General features: G+C 57.2%; 11 protein-coding genes across 11 annotated transcripts; 7 read left to right on the top strand and 4 right to left on the bottom strand.

The window, feature by feature from the left end:
• Positions 1-66: 66 nt before the first annotated feature.
• On the bottom strand, positions 67-2,693 carry MKK02DRAFT_35765 (alpha-glucosidase; the record flags this gene model as incomplete). Its single annotated transcript, XM_053089261.1, has 8 exons — positions 67-669; positions 703-1,009; positions 1,056-1,229; positions 1,263-1,472; positions 1,515-1,690; positions 1,733-2,457; positions 2,490-2,620; positions 2,674-2,693. 8 exons carry the CDS (start codon positions 2,691-2,693, stop codon positions 67-69), a joined length of 2,346 nt encoding a protein of 781 aa, XP_052948579.1.
• A 663-nt stretch (positions 2,694-3,356) lies between these two features.
• On the top strand, positions 3,357-5,308 carry MKK02DRAFT_41828 (maltose permease; the record flags this gene model as incomplete). The annotated part of the gene is made up of 6 exons (XM_053091720.1): positions 3,357-3,520; positions 3,566-3,740; positions 3,869-4,115; positions 4,158-4,490; positions 4,536-4,889; positions 4,935-5,308. 6 exons carry the CDS (start codon positions 3,357-3,359, stop codon positions 5,306-5,308), a joined length of 1,647 nt encoding a protein of 548 aa, XP_052948578.1.
• A 121-nt stretch (positions 5,309-5,429) lies between these two features.
• MKK02DRAFT_41827 (KRI1-like family C-terminal-domain-containing protein) lies at positions 5,430-7,770 on the bottom strand (the record flags this gene model as incomplete). The annotated part of the gene is made up of 7 exons (XM_053091719.1): positions 5,430-5,927; positions 5,974-6,153; positions 6,197-6,322; positions 6,370-6,691; positions 6,737-6,961; positions 7,002-7,731; positions 7,764-7,770. The coding sequence occupies 7 exons, from the start codon at positions 7,768-7,770 to the stop codon at positions 5,430-5,432; spliced, it is 2,088 nt and encodes a 695-aa protein (XP_052948577.1).
• Positions 7,771-8,015: 245 nt separating this feature from the next.
• On the top strand, positions 8,016-9,487 carry MKK02DRAFT_21860 (trans-hexaprenyltranstransferase; the record flags this gene model as incomplete). Its single annotated transcript, XM_053086480.1, has 2 exons — positions 8,016-9,104; positions 9,149-9,487. The coding sequence occupies 2 exons, from the start codon at positions 8,016-8,018 to the stop codon at positions 9,485-9,487; spliced, it is 1,428 nt and encodes a 475-aa protein (XP_052948576.1).
• A 318-nt stretch (positions 9,488-9,805) lies between these two features.
• On the top strand, positions 9,806-12,231 carry MKK02DRAFT_31116 (uncharacterized protein; the record flags this gene model as incomplete). Its single annotated transcript, XM_053088214.1, has 4 exons — positions 9,806-10,341; positions 10,380-10,888; positions 10,963-11,237; positions 11,302-12,231. The coding sequence occupies 4 exons, from the start codon at positions 9,806-9,808 to the stop codon at positions 12,229-12,231; spliced, it is 2,250 nt and encodes a 749-aa protein (XP_052948575.1).
• A 730-nt stretch (positions 12,232-12,961) lies between these two features.
• Positions 12,962-13,624, top strand: MKK02DRAFT_41824 (uncharacterized protein; the record flags this gene model as incomplete). The annotated part of the gene is made up of 1 exon (XM_053091718.1): positions 12,962-13,624. One exon carries the CDS (start codon positions 12,962-12,964, stop codon positions 13,622-13,624), a length of 663 nt encoding a protein of 220 aa, XP_052948574.1.
• A 415-nt stretch (positions 13,625-14,039) lies between these two features.
• MKK02DRAFT_41823 (uncharacterized protein) lies at positions 14,040-14,504 on the top strand (the record flags this gene model as incomplete). Its single annotated transcript, XM_053091717.1, has 1 exon — positions 14,040-14,504. One exon carries the CDS (start codon positions 14,040-14,042, stop codon positions 14,502-14,504), a length of 465 nt encoding a protein of 154 aa, XP_052948573.1.
• A 579-nt stretch (positions 14,505-15,083) lies between these two features.
• On the top strand, positions 15,084-17,071 carry MKK02DRAFT_21861 (Met-10+ like-protein-domain-containing protein; the record flags this gene model as incomplete). The annotated part of the gene is made up of 9 exons (XM_053086481.1): positions 15,084-15,289; positions 15,339-15,427; positions 15,474-15,569; positions 15,620-15,697; positions 15,750-15,814; positions 15,867-15,977; positions 16,077-16,313; positions 16,378-16,860; positions 16,928-17,071. The coding sequence occupies 9 exons, from the start codon at positions 15,084-15,086 to the stop codon at positions 17,069-17,071; spliced, it is 1,509 nt and encodes a 502-aa protein (XP_052948572.1).
• Positions 17,072-17,253: 182 nt separating this feature from the next.
• On the bottom strand, positions 17,254-21,137 carry MKK02DRAFT_22107 (fungal-specific transcription factor domain-containing protein; the record flags this gene model as incomplete). The annotated part of the gene is made up of 17 exons (XM_053086518.1): positions 17,254-17,332; positions 17,407-17,745; positions 17,798-18,124; positions 18,186-18,265; positions 18,316-18,459; positions 18,511-18,616; positions 18,684-18,753; positions 18,822-19,083; positions 19,131-19,257; positions 19,304-19,474; positions 19,524-19,605; positions 19,655-19,724; positions 19,774-20,343; positions 20,397-20,525; positions 20,573-20,636; positions 20,683-20,694; positions 20,740-21,137. The coding sequence occupies 17 exons, from the start codon at positions 21,135-21,137 to the stop codon at positions 17,254-17,256; spliced, it is 3,030 nt and encodes a 1,009-aa protein (XP_052948571.1).
• Positions 21,138-21,852: 715 nt separating this feature from the next.
• On the top strand, positions 21,853-24,590 carry MKK02DRAFT_41820 (putative ATP-binding cassette transporter; the record flags this gene model as incomplete). Its single annotated transcript, XM_053091716.1, has 9 exons — positions 21,853-22,369; positions 22,574-22,760; positions 22,824-22,905; positions 22,955-23,043; positions 23,114-23,201; positions 23,256-23,430; positions 23,485-23,642; positions 23,686-24,317; positions 24,374-24,590. 9 exons carry the CDS (start codon positions 21,853-21,855, stop codon positions 24,588-24,590), a joined length of 2,145 nt encoding a protein of 714 aa, XP_052948570.1.
• A 31-nt stretch (positions 24,591-24,621) lies between these two features.
• On the bottom strand, positions 24,622-25,407 carry MKK02DRAFT_31111 (uncharacterized protein; the record flags this gene model as incomplete). The annotated part of the gene is made up of 3 exons (XM_053088213.1): positions 24,622-24,870; positions 24,991-25,157; positions 25,230-25,407. 3 exons carry the CDS (start codon positions 25,405-25,407, stop codon positions 24,622-24,624), a joined length of 594 nt encoding a protein of 197 aa, XP_052948569.1.
• Positions 25,408-25,442: the final 35 nt, after the last annotated feature.

Here is a 25,442-nt window from a genome sequence, read left to right as displayed (position 1 = left end):
CCTACATGTATCAACGGTGAGAAGTCCTCGTTTACTACTGTATAGCTAGAGTATCACCCATATCGCTCACTTTCGCAATCTAATCTTCAGTCCCCAAGCATCGATCACACCCTTGGCTCCCACCCTGATGCTACCCGCCATGTCCTTCCCCTTCCCCGTCGGCACATCCACCACCACCTGCTGCCCCTCTTTCAGCTGATAAGACCTCGCCTCTAGTTCGACCTTCCCATACTCATAATCCGGCACCGTCACCCCTTCGGGACCCAGCAAGAGCACCGTCCCCTCCCGCACATACACCGGGAGCGCATCCAGCGGGTACTCGTCCTTGGTGACCCATCTTGGACCCGTAATAGTCTCCTCGGTAAAAAAATCCGTCCAGACGCCAGCGGGGAGGTAGAATTTGGCCGTCGTGGCGTGCAGGACGGGAGCGACGAGGATGTTGTCGCCAAACATGTATTGCTTATCGAGGTAGGCGCACGTCGGGTCGTCCGGGAATTCGAGGATCATGGAGCGCATGAACGGGATACCGGTGTTGGTCGCTTTGATAGCTTGGGCGTAGATGTAGGGCATGAGTCGGAGTTTGGCATTGATCATTTTCGAGGTGACCGAGACGGCGAGATCACCATAGTTCCAGGGCACACGATATGAGCTCGAGCCATGCAGACGGGACTGTCTTCAGCTCTGCTCGAGACGGTGACTCACGTGTGAAGAGAAGAGCCCAAAAGCGACCCAGCGACAATACACCTCTTCCGCGGGCAAGCCCTCAAATCCGCCAATGTCATGCGACCAGAATGCAAAGCCCGAGCTCGTCAGACTCAAGCCTCCCCTTATAGACTCGGCCATGGCGGTGAAAGTCGAGCCGCAGTCCCCTCCCCAGTGGATCGGGAAACGCTGGCCGCCCGCAGTGGCCGAACGAGCAAAGAGAGCGGCAGAGTCGGGCCCGGACTGGCTTTGAATCGCCTCGAAGACGACCTTGTTGTACAGATGGGCGTAGTAGTTGTGCATCTTGCTGACAAATCAGTACCGTCCATCATAAAGTGAAGGGGAATGCTCACATTGGATCAGAGCCATCGTGCCACTTGACATCAAGATGAGGAATCCGCTCCCCGAAGTCCGTCTTGATCGTATCGACGCCGGTGGCCATGAGTGTCGTGATGAGGCCAGCATACCACTTGCACGCTTCGGGGTTTGTGAAATCCACCACGGCCATTCCCGGCTGCCATTCGTCCCTGATATCAGCACTGACCCTAGCAAGGACATACCACTGCCACACGCTCCCGTCGGTCCGCTTCAAAAAGTACCCCTTCTCCTTGCCCTCCTTGAAGATGTTCGCACGCTGGGCGATGTATGGGTTGACCCAGGCGCAGACCTTGATATTGTACTCTTGCTTGATTTCGGCGAGGTACTTTTTTGGGTCAGGGAAGGCTTCGGGATCCCACGAAAAGGAACACCAGTCATAGCGTTTCATCCAGCTGCCAATCAGCGAGAACCTAGGGATGGTGATGTGTACTTACAAGCAGTCGAGGTGGAAGACTCGGACGGGGCAGCCTCGAGATCGCATGCCTTCGAGGAAGGAGGTGACTGTCGCTTGGTCGTAAGACGTGGTGAAAGACGTCGAAAGGTATAGACCGAATGACCAGGCAGGCGGTAGGGCTGGCATGCCTGTGAGCTTGACGTAGTTGGAGAGCGCCTACTTGTCAGCCTGGACCACTTGAGAAGACTAGGTACTCACAGCCTTCATCGACCCCCCTCCAAAGACGTAATACTCTAGCTTCTCCCCCTTGACGCTGAACCCCACTTTCGAGCACTTCTCCCTGCCCACCTCAAACTCCACCTCTTCAGTTTGATTGACAAACACCCCATACCCCCTCGAGCTCAGATAGAACGGAACATTCTTGTACGCCTGTTCCGAGCTCGTCCCTCCATCCGCATTCCACATCCCTACATTCTGCCCATTCTTGATGAATGGGCCGAAACGCTCGCCCAGCCCATATATCTTCTCATCTACCGCCAAGTCCATCTCATTCAGCATGAAGCGGACCCATCCTCCGCTTGTGCGCTGGCCGGGTGTTGTATTTTGGTGGAGAGGCTGAGCGGCGTGCAGTGTGGAGAGGCAGGAGGTATTCGACATGCTGGATAGGGTGTAGTGGTATGGGAGATCGACGACCGCCTGGCCTTTCGTCTCGACGGACGTAAGGTGAGGAGTGGGGTTGGCCGAGTCGGTAAAGGTCATCCCGTATGTGAAGGGCTTGGTGTTCACGCCGACGGAGAGGGTGCCAGAGGTAAAGGAGACCAGGTCGGGATTGGATACGTCCGATGTGGTCTCGAAAGAAGGAGGAGGACCATCCGGATGTAGCTCGAAATGCGGACCAGGGTCGAGCTGACCTTGATGGTGCTCCACCGTCACTTTGAGGACATCCGCTTGGGGCGAGCTGACGCGGACTGTCAAGAGAGCACCTGGGATTAGCAATGTCCTCTACTGGGCTTACTGTTGAGGGTATCACCCCGCCTGCCAACATGCCGCGGTGCTACGATGTACTCGAGCCCAGCATTGCTAGCTTCGAGAACTTCTACCACCTCGACACCACCTTGAAAATCCTCCCCAATAGGGCGGCGCCATCTGGACCATCAGCTGCGGCCTGCTTGTCGACCAAGCGCTCACGAATGACTCACAATCCGTCTGTGAACTTCATCTTGCTTTATGTCTATTTCTTGCCCTGGTTTATCGGTGGTGCAGTAGACGACTACTCAGGTATGATTTCAAGGCTCGCGATACAGCCAGGATTGAGAAGTCAGTTGATGATGGTGGTCAGAGTCGCCTCTCGGCGCATCGGCCCCGACGTGCTCTCGAGAGCGGCTCTCCAAAGCCAGCGAGCCGCTGTCAGCCCGTCAAATCTTCAGCTCACGCTCTATCGGTGGATCATCGGCGGAATGGGATCTCCGACAGAGTGGGGGAGGCATATGCATTGACAAGGAGATCATCTCAGCAAAGCCGACCACCAGCTGCGCGAGGTGGTGATCGGGTTTCGGATTCGGGGCTCCGGACCTCCGGGCTCCGTATGTCCGGATCCGGATATCGCAACAAAGATGCGCCGCGTATATCCTCTTTCATCTTTCCCGCCTTGTCCTCCTCTCTGTCGCATCGCACCACGCGGACCCATGCTAACGGTATACACGCGCTCACCATGCTCTTCAACCGGGCAAGACCAAAGCAGAAGTGGGGGACTGACCGTATACCGCCCGAGTATCGAGCGAGCGCGCAAATACCACACTGACCGTTCATCTTTGCCATTGGGTATATGGGGCACCAAGTCCCTCTCTCATGCCCCACATCTCTCGCTAATACGCCTTACACAATGGCGGCAGTATCACACAATCAAGACGCTCTCGCCGACAAGTTCGACGTCAAGGAGCTCAGCGGGGCTGCTCAGGCGGATGCCAATGAGCGAAACTCGACCGTTTGGGAGGCGTGGAGGACGCACAAGAAGGCTGTACTCTGGAGTATGGCTTTGAGCGGCGCGTGAGTCATCGACAGATCTACCCCGTGGGACCTGCTAATGCGTAGCTTGATCATGGAGGGATACGACGTGACGGTCGTCGGCTCATTCTACGGCCATCCTGCTTTCCTCAGGCGCTTCGGCGTCCCGACAACAGGGAACGACATCGGATATGCCATCCCGGCACCCTGGCAGTCGGGTCTTTCCAACGGAGCCTCAGCTGGTGGCATCATAGGATTGTTCGTAAGTCGTCTCTCAATAGGCTCGGTCCAGGCCCCTCACTTCATTTCACGAGGGGGGCCGACTTCAACGCCGAAGTCGATCGAGAGGCTTGGACCGCGCCTAGTCCGTCAAGGCTTTGCTGATGATAGATCAACGGTTGGGCGGCGGATCGGTACGGCCCTAAGATAGTTATGGGAGCGAGCACAATAATGCTCACCCTCACCATCTTCCTCCTCGTTTTTGGCGACTCGCTCGGGATGCTCGTTGCCGGCCAAGTCCTCTGCGGTATCCCTTGGGGCGTCTTCCAAACTTTGACTGTGGGGTACGCCGCAGAAGTCTGCCCTATCCAGCTTCGTGGTTACCTCACTGCTTATGTCAATATGTGCTGGGGCATAGGTACGTGTATCCCGCGTCATCTGGAGCCCGGCTGACCGACAGGTATCCTCCTTTCCAGCGGTATCGTCAAGGCCACCCTCGTCATCCCTACCGACCTCTCCTGGCGCCTCCCCTTCGTCCTCCAGTGGATCTGGGTCATCCCACTCTTCAGCATCGTCTACTTCTGTCCGCCCAGTCCGTGGTGGATGGTCCGTAAAGGCCGCCACGACGACGCCGCAGCCGCCGTTCGGCGACTCACCAACCCAAAGTACTTCTCTGAGGAGGACGTCCAGAACTCGGTGGCTATGATGATCCATACTACAGAAATGGAGGCCCAGAACCAGCACGGCACGAGCTACCTCCAATGTTTCCGCGGCTTTGATCTCAGGCGGTCCGGTAGGTCTTCTTCGCTCGTGCAGTAGCGCTCTGGCTGACGAGCAGAAATCGCGATGATGGCATTCACGATGCAGATCCTCTCTGGGCAGAGTCTATGCGGTCAGGGTATCCAATTCCTCCAACAAGCGGGCATATCGACCGACCTCTCCTTCTCGCTCAACATGGTCCTCAACTCGATGTTCATCATCGGTACCGCGACCTCTTGGGTCCTTATGGGCTTCTTTGGCCGCCGGACACTCTACACCTCGGGCATGGCCTGCATGTGCATCACTCTCATGACGATCGGTGGCCTGGCGTTCTACCCGTCCAATGAGGTCAAGATGGCCATGGGTAGTCTGTTGATCATCCTCAACTTCATCTATAACTGTACCATTGGTCCAGCAACCTATACCATCATCGGTAAGTACACACCACTCTGTAATCGAGACGAAGCTAACGAGACAGGTGAAATATCATCCACCCGCCTCCGCCAAAAAACAATCGTCCTCGCCCGAGCTTCCTACAAAGCCATCAACATCGTCGCTGGGATTCTCAACCCGCGGATGCTCTCCCCTCTCGCGTGGAACCTCGGACCCAAGACTGGTCTCGTATGGGGATCCACTGCCTTCCTCTCCCTCATCTACTGTCTCCTCCGCCTGCCCGAAGCAAAGGGCCGGTCCTACGGAGAACTCGACATTCTATTCGAGAACCGGATTCCGGCGTGGAAGTTCAAGACGACCAAGGCTGATCAGTTTGGGATGGTGCGCCGCGGCGAGGCGGTCGAGGAGGATGGCAAGTTGGCTCAGGAGGTTGCTCATGTGGAGGGGGACCGGAAATGAGCGGGTACAGGGAGGCAGAGTTAGCTTGGGAGATTGTTAGCTTGGGACTGTTGACTTGGGATGTATTGGTTCTCCCCGTCATTGATGTCCGTTACTACAAGTTCATGTGCAAGATAGCAATCTACGCTACCGCCGCGCCATGCTTGTTCTTTCTCCTCTTCTTCTTCGGCACCTCCCCACTCCCTGCTGCCACCGTCACCGCAGGAGCATTCGAAGGCGCAGCTCCCCCAACCGCACCCTCTCCTTCCCCAGCTACCGCCGCCTTCCTCTTCCTCTCATTCTTCCCCATCCTCTTCTTCTTGGGCGCCGCCTCTCCACCACCGCCAACTTTCGGCCACCCCTGATCTCTCTCCCTTCCACCGCCCACTTTCTCCTCTTTGGCAGGAGTATACTCCTCACCCCACCTCCGCTCCTTCAACTGACTCTGCAAATCCTTCACCCTCTTGCCCAGCCCCTTGCTCGCCGCGCCGAGGCCGGAGGACCGATATGGCGCGAGATGCTTGACCGACATGATTTGGTTCAACTCGGCGTCGGTCGCGAGGAGGATTTCGGCGGGTGAGAGGCCGTATGCGAGGGGTGCGGACGTGGTGTAGTGGAATCGAGTGGGGAGGTCGCCAATCTATATATGAGCTGTCTATTCACCTAGTAGGGAATCGTTAGCTCACCATATCCTCGTGGTCTAGAGCTTTGTACTCTTCCATCGCCCGCTTGAGCTTTTCCGCGCGTTGCTCGACTGTCAAGCCTTCTTCCTCATCCTGGACATCCTTGTCCTTCTTCCCCTTGCCCTTCTTGTCCTTCTTGGACCGCTTCTTGGTTTCGGGCTCGAGACCGATAAAGTCGGCATCCTGAACATCAGCTATGACCCTCAAAGTGGATAGAGTAGCTTACCATGTTGACCGGTCCATCGTCCTCCAACTCATCCTCCACCTCTTCTTCGTACCCCTCATCTTCATCCTGTTCATCTCCTCCATACTGCACATCCTCATCATCGTCATCCCACGTCGGCTTTTCATCCTGCTCATCAGCTCCATACCCTGCGTCAAAATTACACTCATACTCACATCATCGTCCCCCTCCCCGCCCAGATCCCCACTCAACAACCCGCCCACCACTCTCTCCCACGTATCCTCATCAAACTCCCCCTCTAGCACCTCTTCGACTTTCGCCCATTCCTTCTCCCCGACCTCCTTCCTCAGCGCCGCCAGCTGGGTGTCCATCTCCCTCCTCTTCTTCCCTTTGGTCTTGCGCGCCTCTTCTTCCCGCGCAGCCTCGGCGGCGGCTTTCCGTTCCGCTCGGGCTTGACGCTTGATCTTACGGGCGTCGTCCGGTCTGCGGACGAGCGAGTCGATCTGACGTGGATGGGACATGATCTCGGCTGCTCCACTGCGGGATCAGCCAGGACTTCCGACATGGGATAGACAGACGTACGGCTCTTCGAAGCGGAAATTATACTCTGTCTCAAACTCCTCAGCCTTCTCGTCAAACTCGTCCTCATCTAGCAGACCCCAGGGATGACTAGGTCCAGCCGCAGACTCCGCCTCCTCTGACTCTTCCGTCTTGGCCCGGACAGCTCGTGGCGGGTCCAGCGCCATATCCGCATAGTTGTGATCCCCTCCGTCGGCCTTGTCGACCCATCCTCGATTCAGAATGAAGCTAGCCGTCAGCTTGACCAGGATACAAAGGGAGAGCTCACTTCATCAAAAACTCATCATCCGCCTTGGCCTTCTTCTGCATTCGTTTCTGCCGCTTCTTCTCACTCTCCTTCTTGACCTTCTTCTCCCCCTCCACCTGCTCCTCTCCGGATGCCTCATCCTCGTCCGCCCTGACAAACGAAACCGCCTGATCCCCCATTCCCAGCAATCTCCTAACCTCCTCCTCTCCGCCTCCCATCTCCAAGAGGAACTGACTGTACCCATCATCCTCCTTCTCCACGTCCGCCTGATCCTTCTTTACAGGCACAAACTCCCCCTCATCCTCTTCATCGTCCGCGTGAAACGCCTCGATTGCCTCTTTGCGCAATCTCCGCTGTTCCTGCGCATACGGGATAGGCCGCCATCGATTCTCCTCTTCCTCCGCCTCTTCGTCTACTCGTCCTTCGAGGAGAGCCGCCCGGTGGTGATCTGACAGGAGGTACGGCTTGGCCTCCCACGGTCTAGACGTCGGCGCCTTGACGCCTCGACGAAGCGCCTCGGCCGTAGCCTGCTCCAGCTCTGTCTCGAGCACATTCTCGCCTTCATATACGCCCTCTCCCCGTCGGATCTTTCCTAGTGTCCGAAGGATAGCGGCGTCTAGCGCAGGCGTGAGGTCCGCGCCCTCTTCATCCTCCTCGACGTCGGTAGAGACGTCGGATTCGTCCGAGACTTCGTCGGGAACATTGGGCTTTCGGCACCAGTGCACCGTAGGGCGTTGATTACTAGGTCCAGCTGAGGTCAGCTATAACCTACCGTGAGCTTACCTTGCATAGTGATGATATGTACAGAGGGAAGGTGTATCTCGAACTTTTGTATGAGAAGAGTGGAGGGATGACGTGGTATTTTGTTCTAGTGCTCGATGACGGTGCCGGCGGTCGACCGTCTTGCTCCGATCTCTACTGAAATTTCAGTCTACACCTATAATTCATCTATACAGCCTATCTTGACTATACACACAGCTCCAACAGCCACGCAAGAGCTACTGCAGAGCCTGAAAAGCGGCAGCTGTGGCGAAAATGCTGTTTCGGTCAGGCGCACCTGCGCTGAGAGCCATCTCCCGAGCGTCCGGCTCATCCTCCACACTACCCCGATCCCTCCCTCGCTCACTCCACTTCTCTTCCCCACCTCAAGCTCCTAATCCGTCCTCCCGGTCAGAATCAGCCTGGGCGGCAGCAACGGAATCCGCCCACTCGGTCCTCACTCCCCCTCCCTCCTCAGCGGCACGGCATGACCCCCTCGCAGCCATCCACGCCGAAATAGGGTCGCTCAAAGACTCGCTCTTTCAGCTCCTGGGATCATCACATCCTGCCCTGGACACAATAGCGAAATACTACTTTCACGCCGAGGGGAAACATCTACGGCCACTCATTGTCCTGCTCATGAGTCAAGCGACAAATGGGCTGGCCGGGCCAGGATGGACGAGGGCAAGAGAAGAGGCATTGGCGCAGTCGGTGGATGATAGTCTGACGGTGGAAGGCGGGGTGCTGAACGACTGGAACCCCGAGGTGTCAGGAAGGGAAAGCGGAGCCGTGACTTTCGGAGAACCCTTCAGAATACCCAACCTCGCGCCCCTCCCCCCTCGCCTCAAACCTACCCTCCAATCCCTCCAAACATCCCTCGACGACGGCTCTCCCCAGATCCTCCCTACACAACGGCGCCTCGCAAGCATCACGGAGATGATCCACGTCGCTTCATTACTGCACGACGATGTGATCGATACATCACCATTACGGCGCGGTCAGCCGTCTGCGCCGAACGAGTTCGGCAACAAGCTCTCAATCCTCTCGGGAGACTTCCTGCTTGGCCGGGCATCGGTGGCGCTGGCGAGGCTGGGGTCGAGGGAAGTAGTGGAACTGCTGGCGACGGTGATTGCGAATCTGGTGGAGGGGGAGGTGATGCAGCTCAGGGCGACAAGCGAGCCCGAGCGGATACCCACCAAGAAGGGGTTCGAGGACTATATGCGCAAGACATACCTCAAGACGGCGAGTCTGATGGCGAAGAGCGCGAGGGCGGCGGTCATATTAGGTGGGAGTGGGCGGGGGGAGGCCGAGTGGGTCAAGGAGGTGGCATATGGGTATGGAAGGAATCTGGGGATTGCATTCCAAGTGAGCTGCTTTCTCTGGCTATATCGGTCCCGGCTGACGTCCAGCTCGTTGACGATGCGCTCGACTTCCTCCCCCCAGATCTTTCCCTCGGCAAGCCAGGAGAAGGCGCCGATCTCAAGCTAGGTCTCGCAACCGCGCCCGCCCTGTTCGCATGGGAAGAACACCCCGAGTTAGGTCCGCTCATCCTCCGGAAATTTTCAGAATCAGGCGATGTCAAGATGGCGCGAGATATAGTAGGGAGGAGTAAAGGACTGGAAAGAACGATGGATCTAGCGAGAAAGTTTGCCGGCGAGGCGAGGGGGATGGCGGAGCGTTTACCGGAGAGCGAGGCGAGGGGCGCATTGGTGGGATTGACGGAGAAGGTGGTAGATCGGGTAAAGTAGTAGATTTTCTAGATGGACAGGAGGGGTCGGTTGTCTGCTGGAGGTACTGATCGGGTATAGCTGATCCGATCGAGGGTGCGAGCGGCCGGCTAGGTCTATCCGAGTCCTTCCTTCCATCCCCTGTCTCCAGCTGACCAGCTGAAGCCAGGATCTGACATCAAAGGATAGACACCCCTTACGCGTTTCTGTCGCTGATCCCCTGCTCTCCTGACCACAAGCTGCCCATCGTGATCGTTCTGGCTTTGCCCACCCACCCACCTGCCTCGTTAGACCATATAATCACTCTTGGCATTAGCAATACCTAATAATACTTTCGACATGGCAGAGCCAGTCCCCAGTATCCCTATCCCCATCCCGCCCGTCGACCCCGTACCTACCTCCTCTATCGCCCCTCCCGCCCCGCAGCCCGAGCTCGGCAAGGAGATGACAACCATCATCGAGAATGGTCAGACGGTCGTCCTCCCCGTCCCGCGCACGAACTCCGACCACCCGGCTCAGTCTGACCATGCGGAAGGATGGGCCGGGCTCGGCAATATGGGGATGACATCGACGCCTCCAGGTGGGCCCGGGGTACCGACACCGACGAGTCTTGTTCCCGTTCCTGCGCCATCAGTGGCTGCTCCCGCGGCGCCTGCGGATCCAGGTCTGCCTCTTCCTCCTCCGGCTGCCGGGACGAGCAGCGCAGTTGTGCCAGTACCGGCCCCAGTACCGTCCTTGCCGCCAGGTCAGCTGGTGCCTGGAGCGCCCGCTGCGCCGACTTCCTCGACAGCCGACGCGGTATTGCCGCCCGTCCTGCTCAATAATGATAAGCCTAGCGTTCCCGTGACCACATCTAGCAGCAGCAGCAGTACCAAGTAAGCCGAGCCCGCTCAGTTGGTGGCTACGAGACCAGCGCTAATCGTATCAGGCCCAACATCTCACCCTTACCCCAAGCCCCAGTCTTCTCCGACCCCGTGGCGATCAAGCCTTCCTCCTCCCGTCTTCCTCCGCCCAGACCGAGCTCATCTACGCGGGACGTATCCCTTGTCCCCGGCGGACCGAGCGCTACCTCCTCCTCTGCCTCATCTACCTCAAAAGGCGCTTCGGCATCGGCATCGGCCACCTCCTCGGCAGTCGCAGATTTCCCGTTTGTTCCTGTCGCGCCCAGTTCGAGTAGCCGGACGCGGACAGTCTGGGATGCTATGGGCGGCTCATCATCTGGCGCAATCGAGAACGTAGCGGCCAAGCCGACGACGAGCAGCAGTGCCCGTGCCCCTGGCCCCGTCCCCATCCCATCTCTCTCGACCTCGGCTACGATGCTGGATGGAGTCAAGGCGGGGCAGATAGCTTCACAGAGCGCCGGGACCGGGCCGGTCACAGTTCTGGTGGATGCTCCACCTGACGTTTCTCAGGGGGACGCAGGTGCGTATCTCTACCTTTCCTTCTTTCTTTCTCTGACTCCCTTCTCCAACTGTGAGGAACTAGCTGACCCGCAGCCTCCTCATCTCAGCAACCCATCCCATCTCTCCCTCCCGCGGGCTCACCGGAAGAAGCCAAAGTCCTCGCCGTCGTATCCTCCACCATCACACTCTCCGGCTCCGCCGCCGTCGCAGCCATCAAAGCGGGCGCTACGCAATTGGGCAGCGGTGGCGGGACGACGAGCAACAGTACGACTGGAGACGACGGAGGACTAAGTGGGTTTGCGATCGCGGGCATTGTGGGTGGCGGGGTGTTGGGATTGATGATTGTCGTGGTTGTCTGGTATAGATGGGTGAGTCATTCTTCCTCTTTGGTCAGGGCGACGAAGGGACAAGGGCCGAGAGCTGATCTTACAGCGTAAGAAGAGCAAAGACAAGGACGATGAGCCCAGTCAGGACATGACGGAGGCACAACGACCCGATACGGCCTTCTCGTTCTCTGACGACCCCGTCACGGCGAGTACGGGCCGGATTCGCCGGGGTACGATGCAAGCTGCTCAGCAAGGCCAGGGACCGTTTGATGATCGGTATCAATCCCAGTATGGCGGCGGGTCGGGGTATCAGCCTCATCAAGATGGGGAGCACGACATCCACGCTCAGCGGGAATACACTCAAGGAACTGATCAGGATGGGTATCCTTTCCCTGCTCAAGGTACTCACGATTCCGCTCCTCACCCTCACGTACGTTTAGAAGGTCAAGATGACCTAAACGAGCTATACGGTTCCGCCATCGAAGAAGAACAAGCCCGTCGAGAACTGACCAACCCCTTCGCACCGCCCGTCCCGCCTCTTCCAGCGTCGGTACGCCAGTCAGGCCTTTCTCGACCAGGAACAAGCTATACCGACATCTACGGGGCATACGAGTCCCGTCCCGCCACTCAAGTATTGGAGGATCGATACTCCCACCGCGCCCACCCTCCGCGCAGGGAGGATGATGATGATGACGACGGGGATCTTCCAGCGCAAACACCAGCGACCTCGTCTCTCCTTCCTTGGCTCAAGAAGGATCCAGCACCACCGCCGCCCGTCCCGGCCTTACCTGCTCCGGCGAGACGACGGGGAAGGGAGGAGAGGGAAGAGAGGAACCTGGATGTGCCTCAAGATGTGGGTATAGGCGAAGGGGAAGGGGAAGGGGGAGGTAGGGAGTACACGAGGTATGAGTCGAATGTGGCGGGTTTGGGCGCGAGAGGGGGTCCACCCCCGAGACCGGCGAGACCTGTGATGGCGCAGACGCCGGCGTGGGCGGGGGCGAATGAGTTCAACGTGATGATACCTGGTTTCAGGTAGTGCTGTATACGTACCATATGATATCGTGCCAATGGAGTACTGATCGCTCTGCCATATATCTTGCGGGCGTTTGTGAGAATGTTCATGAGCCCAGCGCTTGTTCATGAGCCCAGCTCTACGCTGCCTCTGCCAACTTGCAGCATGCGACGCAACCGCGATGCACGGAGCCCAATCCAGGCGATTTCCCAGCTGAGATTACCATTGTGGCAATGTCGGCTCCCAGAACGAAGCCAGACACACTGAAGCGCGGTATTGAAGAAGGAGTGGCCTGCTCAGGTTCGTTGTCTTGCTTCAGGTGATGATCCGGAGATTCCCTACCCGGAGCCAGCGAGCAGACCAAAGGCGAGCCATGACTGGCCTCCTGAGGACCATCCCTGACTTCCATTACGGCGACTATCTACAAGGCGCAGGCCGCATATCTTTCCATACGACTCATCCCATGCATATTCTGCGACGAGGGCCGACACAGACATAGGCGGTGGATGGGCCATCGTTTGCGCGGGCGACAATCTGAAACATTTTGAAACCCGGAAGCAAATAACGCGCCGGGCTGGACGCGACTCTGAAATTTCACTCAACCTTGCCTTTCCTTTCGTCCATTCAGTCCACCTGACCACTACCTTGACCTTCAGCAGATCCTGCTGCTACTCACAGGCCCTTAGTCGCGCCAGCTGAGGGTACTCCCTCACCGCCCTCATAAACATTCCCGCTCTTACCGCCCCTTCCCATCATGAGCTACTCCTCCGAACGTGGCAAACGTCCCCGCCAAGACGACCTCCCCTCTCCGTCCAACCCCATCATCACAGCCCATACCATCTCCCCTCTCCCCCTCGCACAGTCTCACGCGCTCCTCCTGGAGCTCTCCACCTCCCATCCCTCCGCCGCACCCGTCATCGCCGCCTACATCAACCGCTTCACCCAAGACGAGGCAGCCCGCCGAGCCAACGCCCCCTCCGTCGACTTTGACCACTACTCCAAGTCCATCTGGAAGGCTCTCAACATCACACATGCCAGAAAGTCCGGCTCCAAGCAATACGAGGCGGCTCATGACATCGCGGGCGATATCGACGACGCTGTACGGGATATTCTCAGCCGGGTCGCCCAGTCGGATCGGTATGCTACCCGCCTCTCGGCCTTCTCCACCATGCGCAAGGTCTCCAAATCTATCATCACCTGCGGAGAGGGCGAGATCCGGAAGGTAGTGATGAACAGTCAGGCGCCTGGGAGTCTGGCAGAGGGGATGGAGCGGGTGCTGGATGCAATGGAAGCCAAGGGGGAGCTGCAGGGGTTGAAGGACGAGGGGATGGCGGAGAAGGTGGCAGAGCTGGATGTGGAGTATGGGCGGTATGGGATAGAGGAGTATAAGGTGTTGTTCGAAAAGCTGTCCGGGTAGTGTCCAAGAATTTGTTCTGATTGTAGTATAGCGGATCGGTTGTGTATGGGTGGAACACTAGTCCGGTGACATGTGGTGATCGGCAGCTCATGTCTTCCGACGATTCTGCTCACATCAGCAGGCACCCATGTGCAGTCCAGAGTGACAGACGGACGACCGGCTTCACTCTTCGCTACCCCGCCACCCGGCCAAACTCCACATTCCTCAAGCCAAAGGAGGAGTTCCGACGCGTATCTCAGCAGATCTCAGCTCAATACTCTGGCTTCTGGACACCTCCATCCACCCCCATACCCTGCTACTCCTCTGTCTGTACGAATCCGTCCTAAAGGTGAGTCACCTCATGAAAAAGGGTCAGGAAGCGGGTCAACAGTCTGGCTGACCTCCTGCAGCGTGTCTTCGGCCCGTAAAGTAAGAGATGGGCTTCTCGAGCATCACACGCCCCGTCAGTAACATCATCGGTAGTCTCGGCCAGTCCAAGAGCGCCGGATCGGTACCCGAAATCCTCGCGGCCGTCAAAAAAGCCATCAAAGAAATTCTGGAAGGATGTAAAGCCGACCCATGTTATGATACCCGGCGGTCTGCATTCCAGGCCCTCCTCGGCATGGCGGAGCAGATCCTTCTGATCAAGGACAAGGAGCGTCTTCAGGCGGTCATAGATAGCGGCCCTCCTAGGGAGATCGATGGTGCGCTGCATGAGGTGGGGGAACAGGTGGACGAGGAAGAGGGGGAAGATCAGCTGTTGCAGGGAGAGATGAGAAGCCCGGTGAAGGATTTGGCGAGGAGGTATGGGGATTTGAATGAGGATCTCTTTGAGAGCCTGGTGGCGCAGATGTCGTACGATCATAATGGGTGTATGGATGACGATGATGATTACTGGTAGGACAGCCGCTAAATATCTATGTAGATGGACGGCTCGTTGTACGTAGCCACATCAGCTACCATGAATAGACGGACCCGCTGCGCGAAGTATGTGGCGCCTGGGCGTCTCCCTGGAGCCATACTAAAGGGACCATTGACCACCAATTACACAGTACTTGGACAGAGAGATGTTGGAGGAGTAGGCGAATCATGAACACTGGGCCTCATTCGGCTAATTGTGGTAACATCCTCAAATCCTGACCCCATCGGCCATCCGTCCGGCTGATGAGTGCTGCTCCCCTTCACATGCTCGACGCACTGCCGCAGGCCTTGCAGGCTGCCGCTTGCCCTCCTCGATCAGCTCTTGATCAGCTTCTGACAGCTGAGTTACCTTTACGGCATCGTCTTGCGGAATGAGGATCAACAAATTTCCCTTGACTCGCGCTCTCCTCCTTGCCGTTGACTCTCTTGCACTCCCAGCATAGATTCACTCGCCACAGCGCAGCCTATGCGCCTTTCAGGTAGTCTGAGAGCCACTAAAAGCCTTTGCACTATCCTCAAGCTCGACACAAATCGGCCGGTCTTCGCATTTCACCGCAAGATGTCCGCCGTCGCCTCGTCCTCCAAGTCTCCGGCGCTGAAGTACCCGCCGGAATCGCCGTCGCTTCTCCCCAAAGCATGCCTCAGCGGAATCAAGGGTCTTCAGAGTCTGGATCCAGCGCGATTCGTCACGCGCATACCGATCTTGTGTGCTCGAGTCGATCCGGCAAAGGTTGCCGAGTTGAAGCGGCATCCTATGCTTCGAGGGTGAGCTCTTTCAGACCCCACTGCGACGGTTGTGTGGCTGATCATCTAGGCAGATCATCGACGTCAAGCGGATACCGTCCGTCATCCCCATACCTGGCAAGCAGGAGAAATTACTCCGGCTAAGAGTGGAATCGGAAGGTGGGCTCGTACGCTTCTCTCGTTGGGGATAGGACCTGATGTTCAGACGAGCTGCCAGCTACCGTCCGGGAATTCTTGCTTGCCAAGACGGAAGGGTTCGAGAAGGACGTGCTGGAGCTAGGATATGACTACTGGAGTGCATGTGCGCTATCTTAGGCTCGCATACGGCGGGACGCGAAGCTGACGAGGTAGCGGATGTCTTGAATGCTATTCTGCCGGACACGGCCACCGGAGACCCGCCTTCATCTTTCACCCAGACTGGACATATAGGTGAGCTCGTTTGTGGCTACGGGTGCGATGCGTGCGCTGAGCTGACTCTCAGGACATGTCAATCTCCGAGACGAATGGTTGCCCTATAAGCACCTCATTGGACAGGTCTTACTGGATGTAAGCTTCGATGCACGTGTCTTCGTGGCAGTCACAAGCTGATGTAGGATAGAAGAATCACCAGATGCGCACGATCGTCAATAAGCTGGACACGATCCACGCCGAGTATCGATATTTCGATATGGAGGTCTTAGCTGGCGAGCCAGATTTCGTAGCTACAGTGGTACGTCTACCATATTGCAACCTTCCTCCCCGCCTCTCCGAGGTCCCCTCTTCTCCTATCAGCATCAGACACGGTCTTTGAAGTAGCGCTGACTCTCAGAACGAAGGCAATTGCACCTTCACCCTCGACTTCCGCTCCGTCTACTGGAACTCTCGCCTCGGCAACGAACACGACCGCCTCGTCTCGCTCTTCGCCCCAGGGGAGGTCGTAGCGGACGTCATGGCTGGTGTCGGACCTTTCGCTATCCCAGCAGCCAAGAAGGGATGTCGGGTACTAGGGAATGATCTGAATCCGGAGGGCGTCAAGTGGATGGCTGTCAATCGGGAGAAGAACAAGGTGAGCTACTGACTTTCGATACCTGCACAAGATCGGCTGCAGAGGGGCTCAGCTGATACAGTAGGTCCAAGCGAATCTGCGCGTGTCCGAGACCGATGGCCGAGCTTTCATTCGGTCTGCGCCATTATCTATCTGGAACGACCCCTTCCCGCCTGTTCAGATCCCTACGTCCCGGAAGAAGAGGGAAAAGGCCGCTCGGCTCGCGCGTACCGGCGATTCTTCCACCTCCACGTCAGATCCAGCTTCAGCCGACGCTGTTTCCCCATCCTCATTACCACCACCACCGTCCGTAGCCGCGCCCTCCGCTTCAGTCCCCTCAGCGCCAGCGCCAGTCGAGCCGGAACGACAAGAAGTATCTCACTTCGTCATGAATCTCCCCGACTCGGCGTTGACCTTCCTCGACGCGTACCGAGGTGCCTACAACGCCCTCGCTTCGGAAGCTAAGGCGGACGGGTACGATCCCAGATCTGCCAAAATGCCTATGGTGCATGTTCACTGCTTTACGCGGGAGATGGAACGTCCCGGCGCCGAGAAGGACATCTGCCAGGTCAGTTCCCGTCGTCCTCTTGCACTCACTCTCGGAATCGGGGTCAGGATCAGAGCTGATCTCGCAGAGAGCCTCAAAGTATCTCAAGTACCCGCTCGACATGTCTGCTCCAGAGCTGAACCTCCACTTTGTCCGCTCCGTTGCGCCCAACAAGGACATGTACTGCCTATCGTTCAGATTGCCTCGGGAAGTGGCCTTTGCGCGAGATTAGCGTGCGATGCATCCTTTGGAGATAGCTCCGCTCTGCTACAAGATGGCAAGCCCGATGACCAGGTGTACAAGTCTTCCTGGTTCCACATGATCCCCAAAGAGATCCGCACACTTCCCCTCCGACACTTGGTACACGCTCCGCTTCTTTCGTTCCCTCCCTGCTTTACAGCGCGACGTTCCCTCTCAACTCGCCGGGGATGTCGCCCGACTCGCCTGCCTACTTCCCGCACGGGACTGCGAAGGCGTATGCTGTGCCGGCGTACTATACCATCAGCTCTTGTCCCTCTCCACTCCATGTCATTTTTGTCTGCCCGGGATCGACAGAGGGCAACTCACATGATCCCACTCCCAAACTGAGAATGCAACAACCCCCCACTGAGCGTGATCTGCCCCCTCCCGAACCCAGGCAACAGCATGCTTCCATCCCACCCATCAAACCCATCGCTCGACATGAATGTGGGCAGGTACTCTGCCCAGCCGGACGTATTGTTGGTCGGCGGGGGCGCGCCGGGTCCGCTGGGGCCGCCACCGCCGCCGAGCCCGTTTGCGTTCCCGTTCCCGGTAGAGTGGGGGGTGTAAGCTGACGAGGGGAGATTGTTTGTAAAGTGGGAGAGATATGCGGCCGAAGGGGAGTTGGCTATTGATTCAGAGGGTCCAGCTGCCGAAGGTAATATCCTACTTCATCAGTCAAAGCTCCGACCACATACAGAAGAAGAGGGATGCGCACATCATATCACCACCTTGAGGGATAAACGTAAAATGCCCAGGCTCATCCCCGTGCTGTCCCCAATTCGCCACATCCAAAAGCGCCGGATCGAGCCCTTCCATCCCCTCCACATCGTGATGCCCCACGCCCGGCCCAGAGCCTTTCGTGAGCGCCGGGTCAATCGTGCCGTTCATGCCCGGTGATCCGGGTCGGGACGGGTGCGCGGACGGCGGAGGCGGATTTCGGGCCTCTTTCGTCTTGCGCACAATCTCGCGGATGAAGGCCGAGTAGATGGCGGGTTGGTGTGAGGGGTCAGTGGCGCATGCTTCGAGGTTGTCTGCCATTTCCCTGGAATGTCAGCTTGGTCCTGCGAAGTAGTCGCATCGTCATCATGAGAACGAGAGCTTACGTGACGAGCTTGAAAATAGCTTCTTCGGAGTCATGATACGTCCTCAACTCGGGCTTTAGGAGCTTCAATAGCGATAGCAGCTACCTCGTCAGCTCCTTGTTCCTCCGTTCGCGGTGATAGGCGAGCTTACAGCGTAAGAACACATCACAAAGTTGGTGTCCGGGACATAACGCAAGTACCCCGAGGGGACAAACGCATCCTTAACGATCGTGCACACCCGCGTAGCCGCCTCGTACACGTTATTGAGGAAGAACGAGATGTCCATCCGGGAGCGCTGTTTGTCAGCTCGTTCACCTCCTAGAAGCTGGGGGAAGCAATAGCTCACCTCCAAGGCGTTCTCGAGACCGAACGAGTACAGCACGAGCGAGTGATACGAGTAGTAGAACTGGGCGCGGGAGTCCCATTCAAAGTGCGCCGGAAGGTCCATCTCACTGATATATCAGCTCGACTCTGGATACCCTCAAGCGCGGAAGATTTAGCTGAGGCAGGAAGACGTACCTCCGCGGAGTGTTCCACTCGACCATCCATCGCCTCAGCTCCTCATGCGCCGATCGAACAATCATCATATCTGCCCGTCAGCCTTGACCCTCTCCCGCTCTTTCCTCTATCTCCCTTCCGTGATAGAAAAAGACTCACAATCCGCATCTGTCCTCAGCCCATTAATAGTCGTCGTACTACTGTAAATACTATCGATCGCCCGACTCATAATACTCTGCAGGTACACATACCCCGCTACGGGTTTATCACTCGACAGCGAGAATCGTTGATTGTGCCACTGCCCTTCGCACGTTTTCCGGATGATATAGTCTTCTCGGACAGTGTAGGGTTTGCCCATTTGGGCAGAGATGGACCGGTCCAAGATGAAACAGTGGATCCAGGTACGTTCTCTATTGATGATCTGGGGGTCAGCATCTTCCCAATAAATGACCAAAAGGAAGGGCTGACCTCGAGATCCCTCGCTCGGCCTTCTTCTGTGTCAATATCGCACGGCACGCTCTTCCGGTGCAGGTTGAGATCGGTCGCCATCCGGATAGCCATACCCAGCATCATCCATGTCCGATCCTGCTCAAACCTGGATATCAGCCACAGTCCAGCTCCCAGCGAAAGAGCCAACTGACGTCTTCTCCGGCCCGAGCGTCCAGAGACTGAGCAGCAAATACGCCTGCACGACCTCCACAGACTTGTATCCTCTGCTAGGTACCTCGAACGCCAGGCGCTTGGCGTAGGACGAGAGCGAAGTGTGCAGCTCGGGCTTTTTGGTATAGTGCCGAGCGGCAATGGCGCAGATACTGCACATCAGCAAGAGCGGAAGGATAGGCGACAGAAGGCTTCGCTTACACGGTACAGAGGAACTGAGATCGCTGGATGACAAGTTCGGGTGTATGGAACTCTCGGTAGAGCATAGGAACGTGCACCGCCACTGTCTCGTCAGCTCGCTCCTCTACGCTTGGGAGGAGTTCTTGACTGACAATTATCGTAGTATAGCGTGAACAGATCGTTGATCTCTTCCCGCGTAACGATCGTCAGCAGCTCGGGTAACTGACCGTCAGCTACGCCCCAATGGTACCGTACGGATAGGATGGCTCACCCTGTTCCCCGGCGGTCCCACGTGCACTCCCACACCAACCGGCTTGAAGTAATTCTGACTCGCCAACCCACTCTCCTGACTGACCGCCCCCTCCCCTTCCTTCTTCCCTTCCTCCCCCTCCTTGCTCTCATCCCCCTTGACCTCCCCGCCCCTCACATCACTCAGCATCGCCCGGTTCACACTCCCCTCTCTCAGATGACTACTCCCATTCCGTCCCATACCCATCGGGGACCGTCCATACCGCCCCTGTTTCCCCTGCGTATTTTGCAGACTCGCCTCCGCGAGCAGACCGAGCGGGGACAGAACGTTATCGGGAAGCGAATGCAGCCTGGGGGAGAGTTGGGAGTGGGCCATATGTGACATAGCGCCGTTACCGGATGATTCGCCATTGTAGCCTTGGACAAAGGTGTCGGCGTGGATAAAGGCGCGGTTCATCGCGACAGCGAGGGTCGGGATGGTCGCGGGGGAGGTGTAGGAGGTGATGAGGTTGATGGTGTCGGGCTCGGTCACGGTGCCGTGGAGGGCGGTGGAGAAGGAGTTTAGGGAGGGTTGGTCGATTGCGCTAAGCGCCTGCAGTGTCAGCTGGAAGCTCAAGCACAGCTCAACAGTCAGGTGTGACATACGGATCCGATGCCCTTCAAGGCAGCTTCCATCTTGGCCATTCGAGCCGCTAGCGCTTCATTCTTCCGCGTGCTCCGCTTGCCGCGGTTGGATTCTTCAAAGATGCACTCGTGTCCGCCTGATTTGCACCGCTAGACAATCAGCAAGAAGCAACATCTCGAAAGACATCAGAACTTACCTTGCAAGGACCACCCGGACCAGACGTCGCATCCGGTATACATCTCATCTTGATCTTGCGACACCTATAAGTCAGCTTACGCTCGGACAGATCTACGGTTTGAAACTCACGCTATACACGCCCTACACAATCAGCTATGCCCATATCAATCATCAGGCGCGACTCACTTGGACCCCCTCGTCAACTTAGCCTTGACCTTCCCATCCTTCCCCTTCTTCTTCCCACCCGCCCCATCCTTCTTCCCTCCCGCCCCACCCTGCCCCTCTTCGTCCTCCTCATCCTCATCGTCCTCTTCCCCATCTTCCGCCTCGTCCCCATCCGAGCTCCCATCCAGCCCCGAGCCCGCTACTTTTGCCCGCTTGTCGCTCGATCCGGGCGCATAAGGGTCGAAGGCTGGTGGATGGACCGACTGGTGAAGCGGGGAGGGGTTCTGCGGGGTCGAGAGGTTTTGGTATGCGGATGCGTAGGGGTGAGAGGACCAGTCGTCCGGCGGTACGAAGGTTTGAGAGGTGTTGCCGGAGGAAGGCGGAGCGGGGTTGGAGGCTGACCAGGTGCGTTTGGACATGCTGGGTCTGAGGAGCGAAGGGGGCGAGGGGGCGAGTTGGTAGCCGCTATCTCGGGAGCGGCTTGTAACTCTTGGCTCAGTGAAGCGCGTAGCTTGTCACTGCCTGAGGCGGGCCTGCTGACGCTTACGGCTGGTCCAGGAGGATTCGCAGTGTTGCAGCGTCAATGAAGTATTACGACTCGCGGTATCCTTGGTAAGGTACGGTTGGTGAAGCGTGAAGGGGTGGACGCCTCGGTTAGCAATTGTGGCTATTCGTTTAGCTTTTACCGGCGTTCTAATTTCAATAGTCAGTATAATCCATTAGTAATAGGAAATCGCCGTTAATAGATCTGGAAGCGGGATTAGCAGGGGGTGTGGCACTGCCAACAGAACGGAGAGTGAGGAGAACTCCTGGCCGGGTTGCCGTAAGAGATAGCCGGTTCTTGCGACCGCGACCGCTCACGACATCGCGCATGATCGCTGCCAGTACTTGCGCAGTGTATACTGATTTTCACTGACCCATACCAGTACCCAGGCAGCTCTAGCAGCTCAGAGGCTGCTCCGAACCTCGGGCCTCGCGAACAATTAACGGTCCATCGGGCTCGCTGCGGCAATGAGCTTCCTCGCTGGCCCGAGCCGTCTTCGCCCGACGATCTCTCATCATCCTTGGTGTGAGGTATTGGCGAGCAGACCAGCTCGGTTTGCCTCTACCCACCATCATGACCGAGCCATCAAGATGTTCCACATACGACGCCAGTCGTCAGCCGTTGCCGGGCCAAGCGAGGCATACCGCTCCCTTCGACCCCGAGCGACTCCCCCACCCTCCCCCCACCTTCGATACCTACATACCTCCTCTGCCACGTCATACCGGCACCTCGCCCCTACCGACCCTCCTTCCTCCCCTCCCTCTCGCTCTCCCTCTTCTTCCTCTTCCTCGCCGTCCCTACCCTCCCGCCCCACCCCACCCCTAACAGTCTCCCCCGTCAACCCCGACGCCCCCTCCGCACCCACCTCGGACCGCTCCCAATCCGCCGCCGACTGGCGCATCATCCGCCGACTAGCCATCAATATCTGGCCCCGCGACTCCCTCGGCACAAGGGTGCGCGTCCTCGCGGCCCTGGGGCTGCTCGTTGGGGGTAAACTCCTCAATGTGCAGGTGCCGTTCTTTTTCAAGGATATTGTGGACAGTCTGAATGTGGAGATTACGGCGAATACGGGGGTGTGGGTGCTGGCGGGGGCGAGTGTGGCTGGATGTGAGTCAGGCTTGCGTTGTATAGAGCGACCTGGGTGAGGCGAGTGGAAGGAAGGAGCGAGTGCAGTTGGAACAAAAGGAGAGAGCCGGGAAGACTCGACGGGGCAAGCGAGGAAACACAAGGCGCAGACGGGGCAATGTGATCGCCGAGAGAATGGGAGCAGAAGCGAATGAGCGATCGAACGGATCCAAGCTGACATCATAGACGGAGCAGCTCGAATCCTGACGACCTTATTCGGTGAACTCCGTAATGCCCTCTTTGCATCCATAAGCCAATCGGCGATCCGTAAAGTCGCCAGGGAGACGTTCGAGCATCTCTTGAATATGGACATGAAGTTTCATCTGGAGCGGCAGACTGGTGGTCTGACGAGGGCAATCGATAGGGGAACAAAGTGAGCTCGTCGGGTACCGCGATCGGAGACTGCGTATTGGGGTGACAGGGGCTGATCGGAAAGGGGAATCTCGTTCATCCTGTCGAGTATCGTCTTTCATGTTATCCCGACTGCGCTGGAAATCACGATGGTGTGCGGTATCCTCGTGAGCTTCTCCCAGTGAGAATGGAGATGGACTTGAGCTGACAAGCCAGTCGTGGAAGTTTGGCTGGGACTTTGCGGGGATCACCGTCCTCACTATGGCGCTGTACACTTGGTATACCGTCCGGACGACCGCATGGAGGTCAGCTAAACAATCCCTTCTCCCTGATGACTTTGATGACCCAAAGAGAGGAAATGAAGCTGATGGTCAGGACGCAATTCCGTAAAGAAGCCAATGCGGCGGATAACAAAGGCGCAACAGTAGCTGTGGACTCGTTGATCAACTATGAGGCTGTCAAGGTCAGCTTTCCCTCCCGCCTAATGTATGATGCGGGGATGATAGCTGACTCTCAGGCATTCAATAACGAGCCGTTCGAGACGAAGCAATACGACAAGACGCTGGCGACGTACGAAAAAGCATCGGTCAAGATTGCTACCTCGCTCGCGACGCTCAATTCAGGGCAGAACTTTATCTTTAGTTCGGCGTTGACGTGTATGATGCTCCTCGCGGCGCAGGGTGTTGTCAAGGGTGAGTTGGATTGTTTCTGGCACTCGCAAGAGAGGGGATCGGGCTGATCGACAGGCACAATGACGGTCGGCGATCTCGTCATGGTCAATCAACTGGTCTTTCAGCTATCCCTCCCCCTGAACTTTCTCGGCACAGTCTACCGAGAACTCCGTCAGAGTTTGATCGACATGGAAGTCATGTTCAACCTCCAATCTGTTGATGCAGCTATCAAAGTGAGTTCTCCCCCATACTGCCCCCGGCTCAGCTGACAGCCAGGACACCCCCACCTCCCGTCCGCTCTCACTCAAAGGCGGACAGATCGAGTTCCGTAACGTCTCCTTCGGCTACCACCCCGACCGGCCCATCTTCCGCAACCTCAACATGACCATCCCGGCCGGCTCCAAAGTCGCCATCGTCGGTCCATCCGGGTGCGGCAAATCGACCGTCTTCCGTCTATTATTCCGATTCTACGATTCCCAATCCGGCCAGATCCTCATCGACAACCAAGACATCAAATCGCTCACCCTCTCGTCTTTACGCAAAGCGATCGGCGTCGTCCCGCAAGACACTCCCCTGTTTCACGCGGACATACTCCATAATATCCGGTATGGCCGGCTGGACGCGACCGACGAGGAGGTGTATGCGGCCGCGGCGAAAGCCAAAGTGGCGGATACGATCGAGAGGTTGCCGGATAAGTATGCGACGAAAGTGGGGGAGAGGGGATTGATGATTTCCGGCGGAGAGAAGCAGAGGTTGGCAGTTGCGAGATTATTGCTCAAAGATCCGCCGATCTTGTTTTTCGACGAGGCGACGAGCGCGCTCGATGTGTATACCGAGACGGAGTTGATGAGGAATATTAATGAGGCTTTGGTCGGTGGTGGAAAGACGAGTGTCTTCATTGCGCACAGGTGAGTTTTGCGGGGCAGTAGATGGTGTAAGGGGCGGAGGAGAGCTGATGGGCTAGATTACGAACCATCTCGGATGCGGATCTGATTATCGTGTTGCAGGAGGGACAAGTCGCGGAGCAGGGAAGCCACGAGGAGCTGTTGAAGATTGAAGGAGGGGTGTATCAGCGTTTATGGACGGCGCAGTTGAGCGAGAATACGAGTTCTTTGACGCCGGCGGGGGCTGGGACAGAGGCGGAGAAGGAAGAGATCTTGGTAGAGAGTCAGAAGAAGTAGATCATAGAGTCATGTCATCTGCTCATCACCTCTACTGTTCCCCTATTCTCACATCCTTCGCCTTCTCCTCCAACTCCTTCACTGCCTCTTCCTCCGCCCCCTTATCCCCTTCTTGCGCCTCCTCCACCTCCCCCGCTGTCATCTTGATCTCCCCTTCTCCGTCCGTCCCGTCCCCTTCCGCCTTGAAGAGGTAGCCTTCTATATAGCCCGCGATCTCTTCTTTGCCCTCCCCGTGGAAGAGCGCTTCGGTGAAGGCGTCCCGCTTGGCTCGGTTCTGCTGCTACGTGGGGTCAGCCTTATTCCTTCATCACGCTCGCCTCCCGTCTAAGCTGTCTCCGCGGCCCATGACCATCGAGCGAAGGGGGATTACTCCACTTCGCAGCTTGGGTTAAAGACTCACATGTAATAATGGTAATCCCCCGCCCTTCTCTTCTGGCAACTCCGACAACAGCTTGACAACAGCCACTTGGTTGTTCAAGATAGCCCAATGTAATGGTGGAGATCCGGCAGTATTTGTCTGCTGGAGGAACGAAGGTGGGAGATGGGGGAGGAGGGCTTGTAATATGTCTGTTGGGGTCAGCTTGGCGTCCACTCGCACCATTCAGGAAGGTGCGGAGGGCATAGCTGAGGGGGACCCACCGATATGTCCGTTGGCACAGCACATGTGCAAAGCCGTATTTCCCCTATTATCCCTAGCTTCCACGATGGCCTCCTCTCCAAACTGGCTGATATACGCCTGCACCTCCTCGAGCTCGCCATATCGGCACGAGAGGAGGAACTCGTCTGATTCTTCCGCGCTGGGCTTTGTCGAAGGCATTTTCGCTGTTATTCCGAATTCGGTTATAGTATATA

Source organism: Dioszegia hungarica, assembly GCF_025882075.1.
Source record: "Dioszegia hungarica strain PDD-24b-2 chromosome Unknown MKK02contig_5, whole genome shotgun sequence".
Lineage (NCBI taxonomy): Eukaryota > Fungi > Basidiomycota > Tremellomycetes > Tremellales > Bulleribasidiaceae > Dioszegia > Dioszegia hungarica.
The sequence above is the reverse complement of the archived record's forward strand: the minus strand, read 5'-3'. Positions and strand labels throughout refer to the sequence as shown.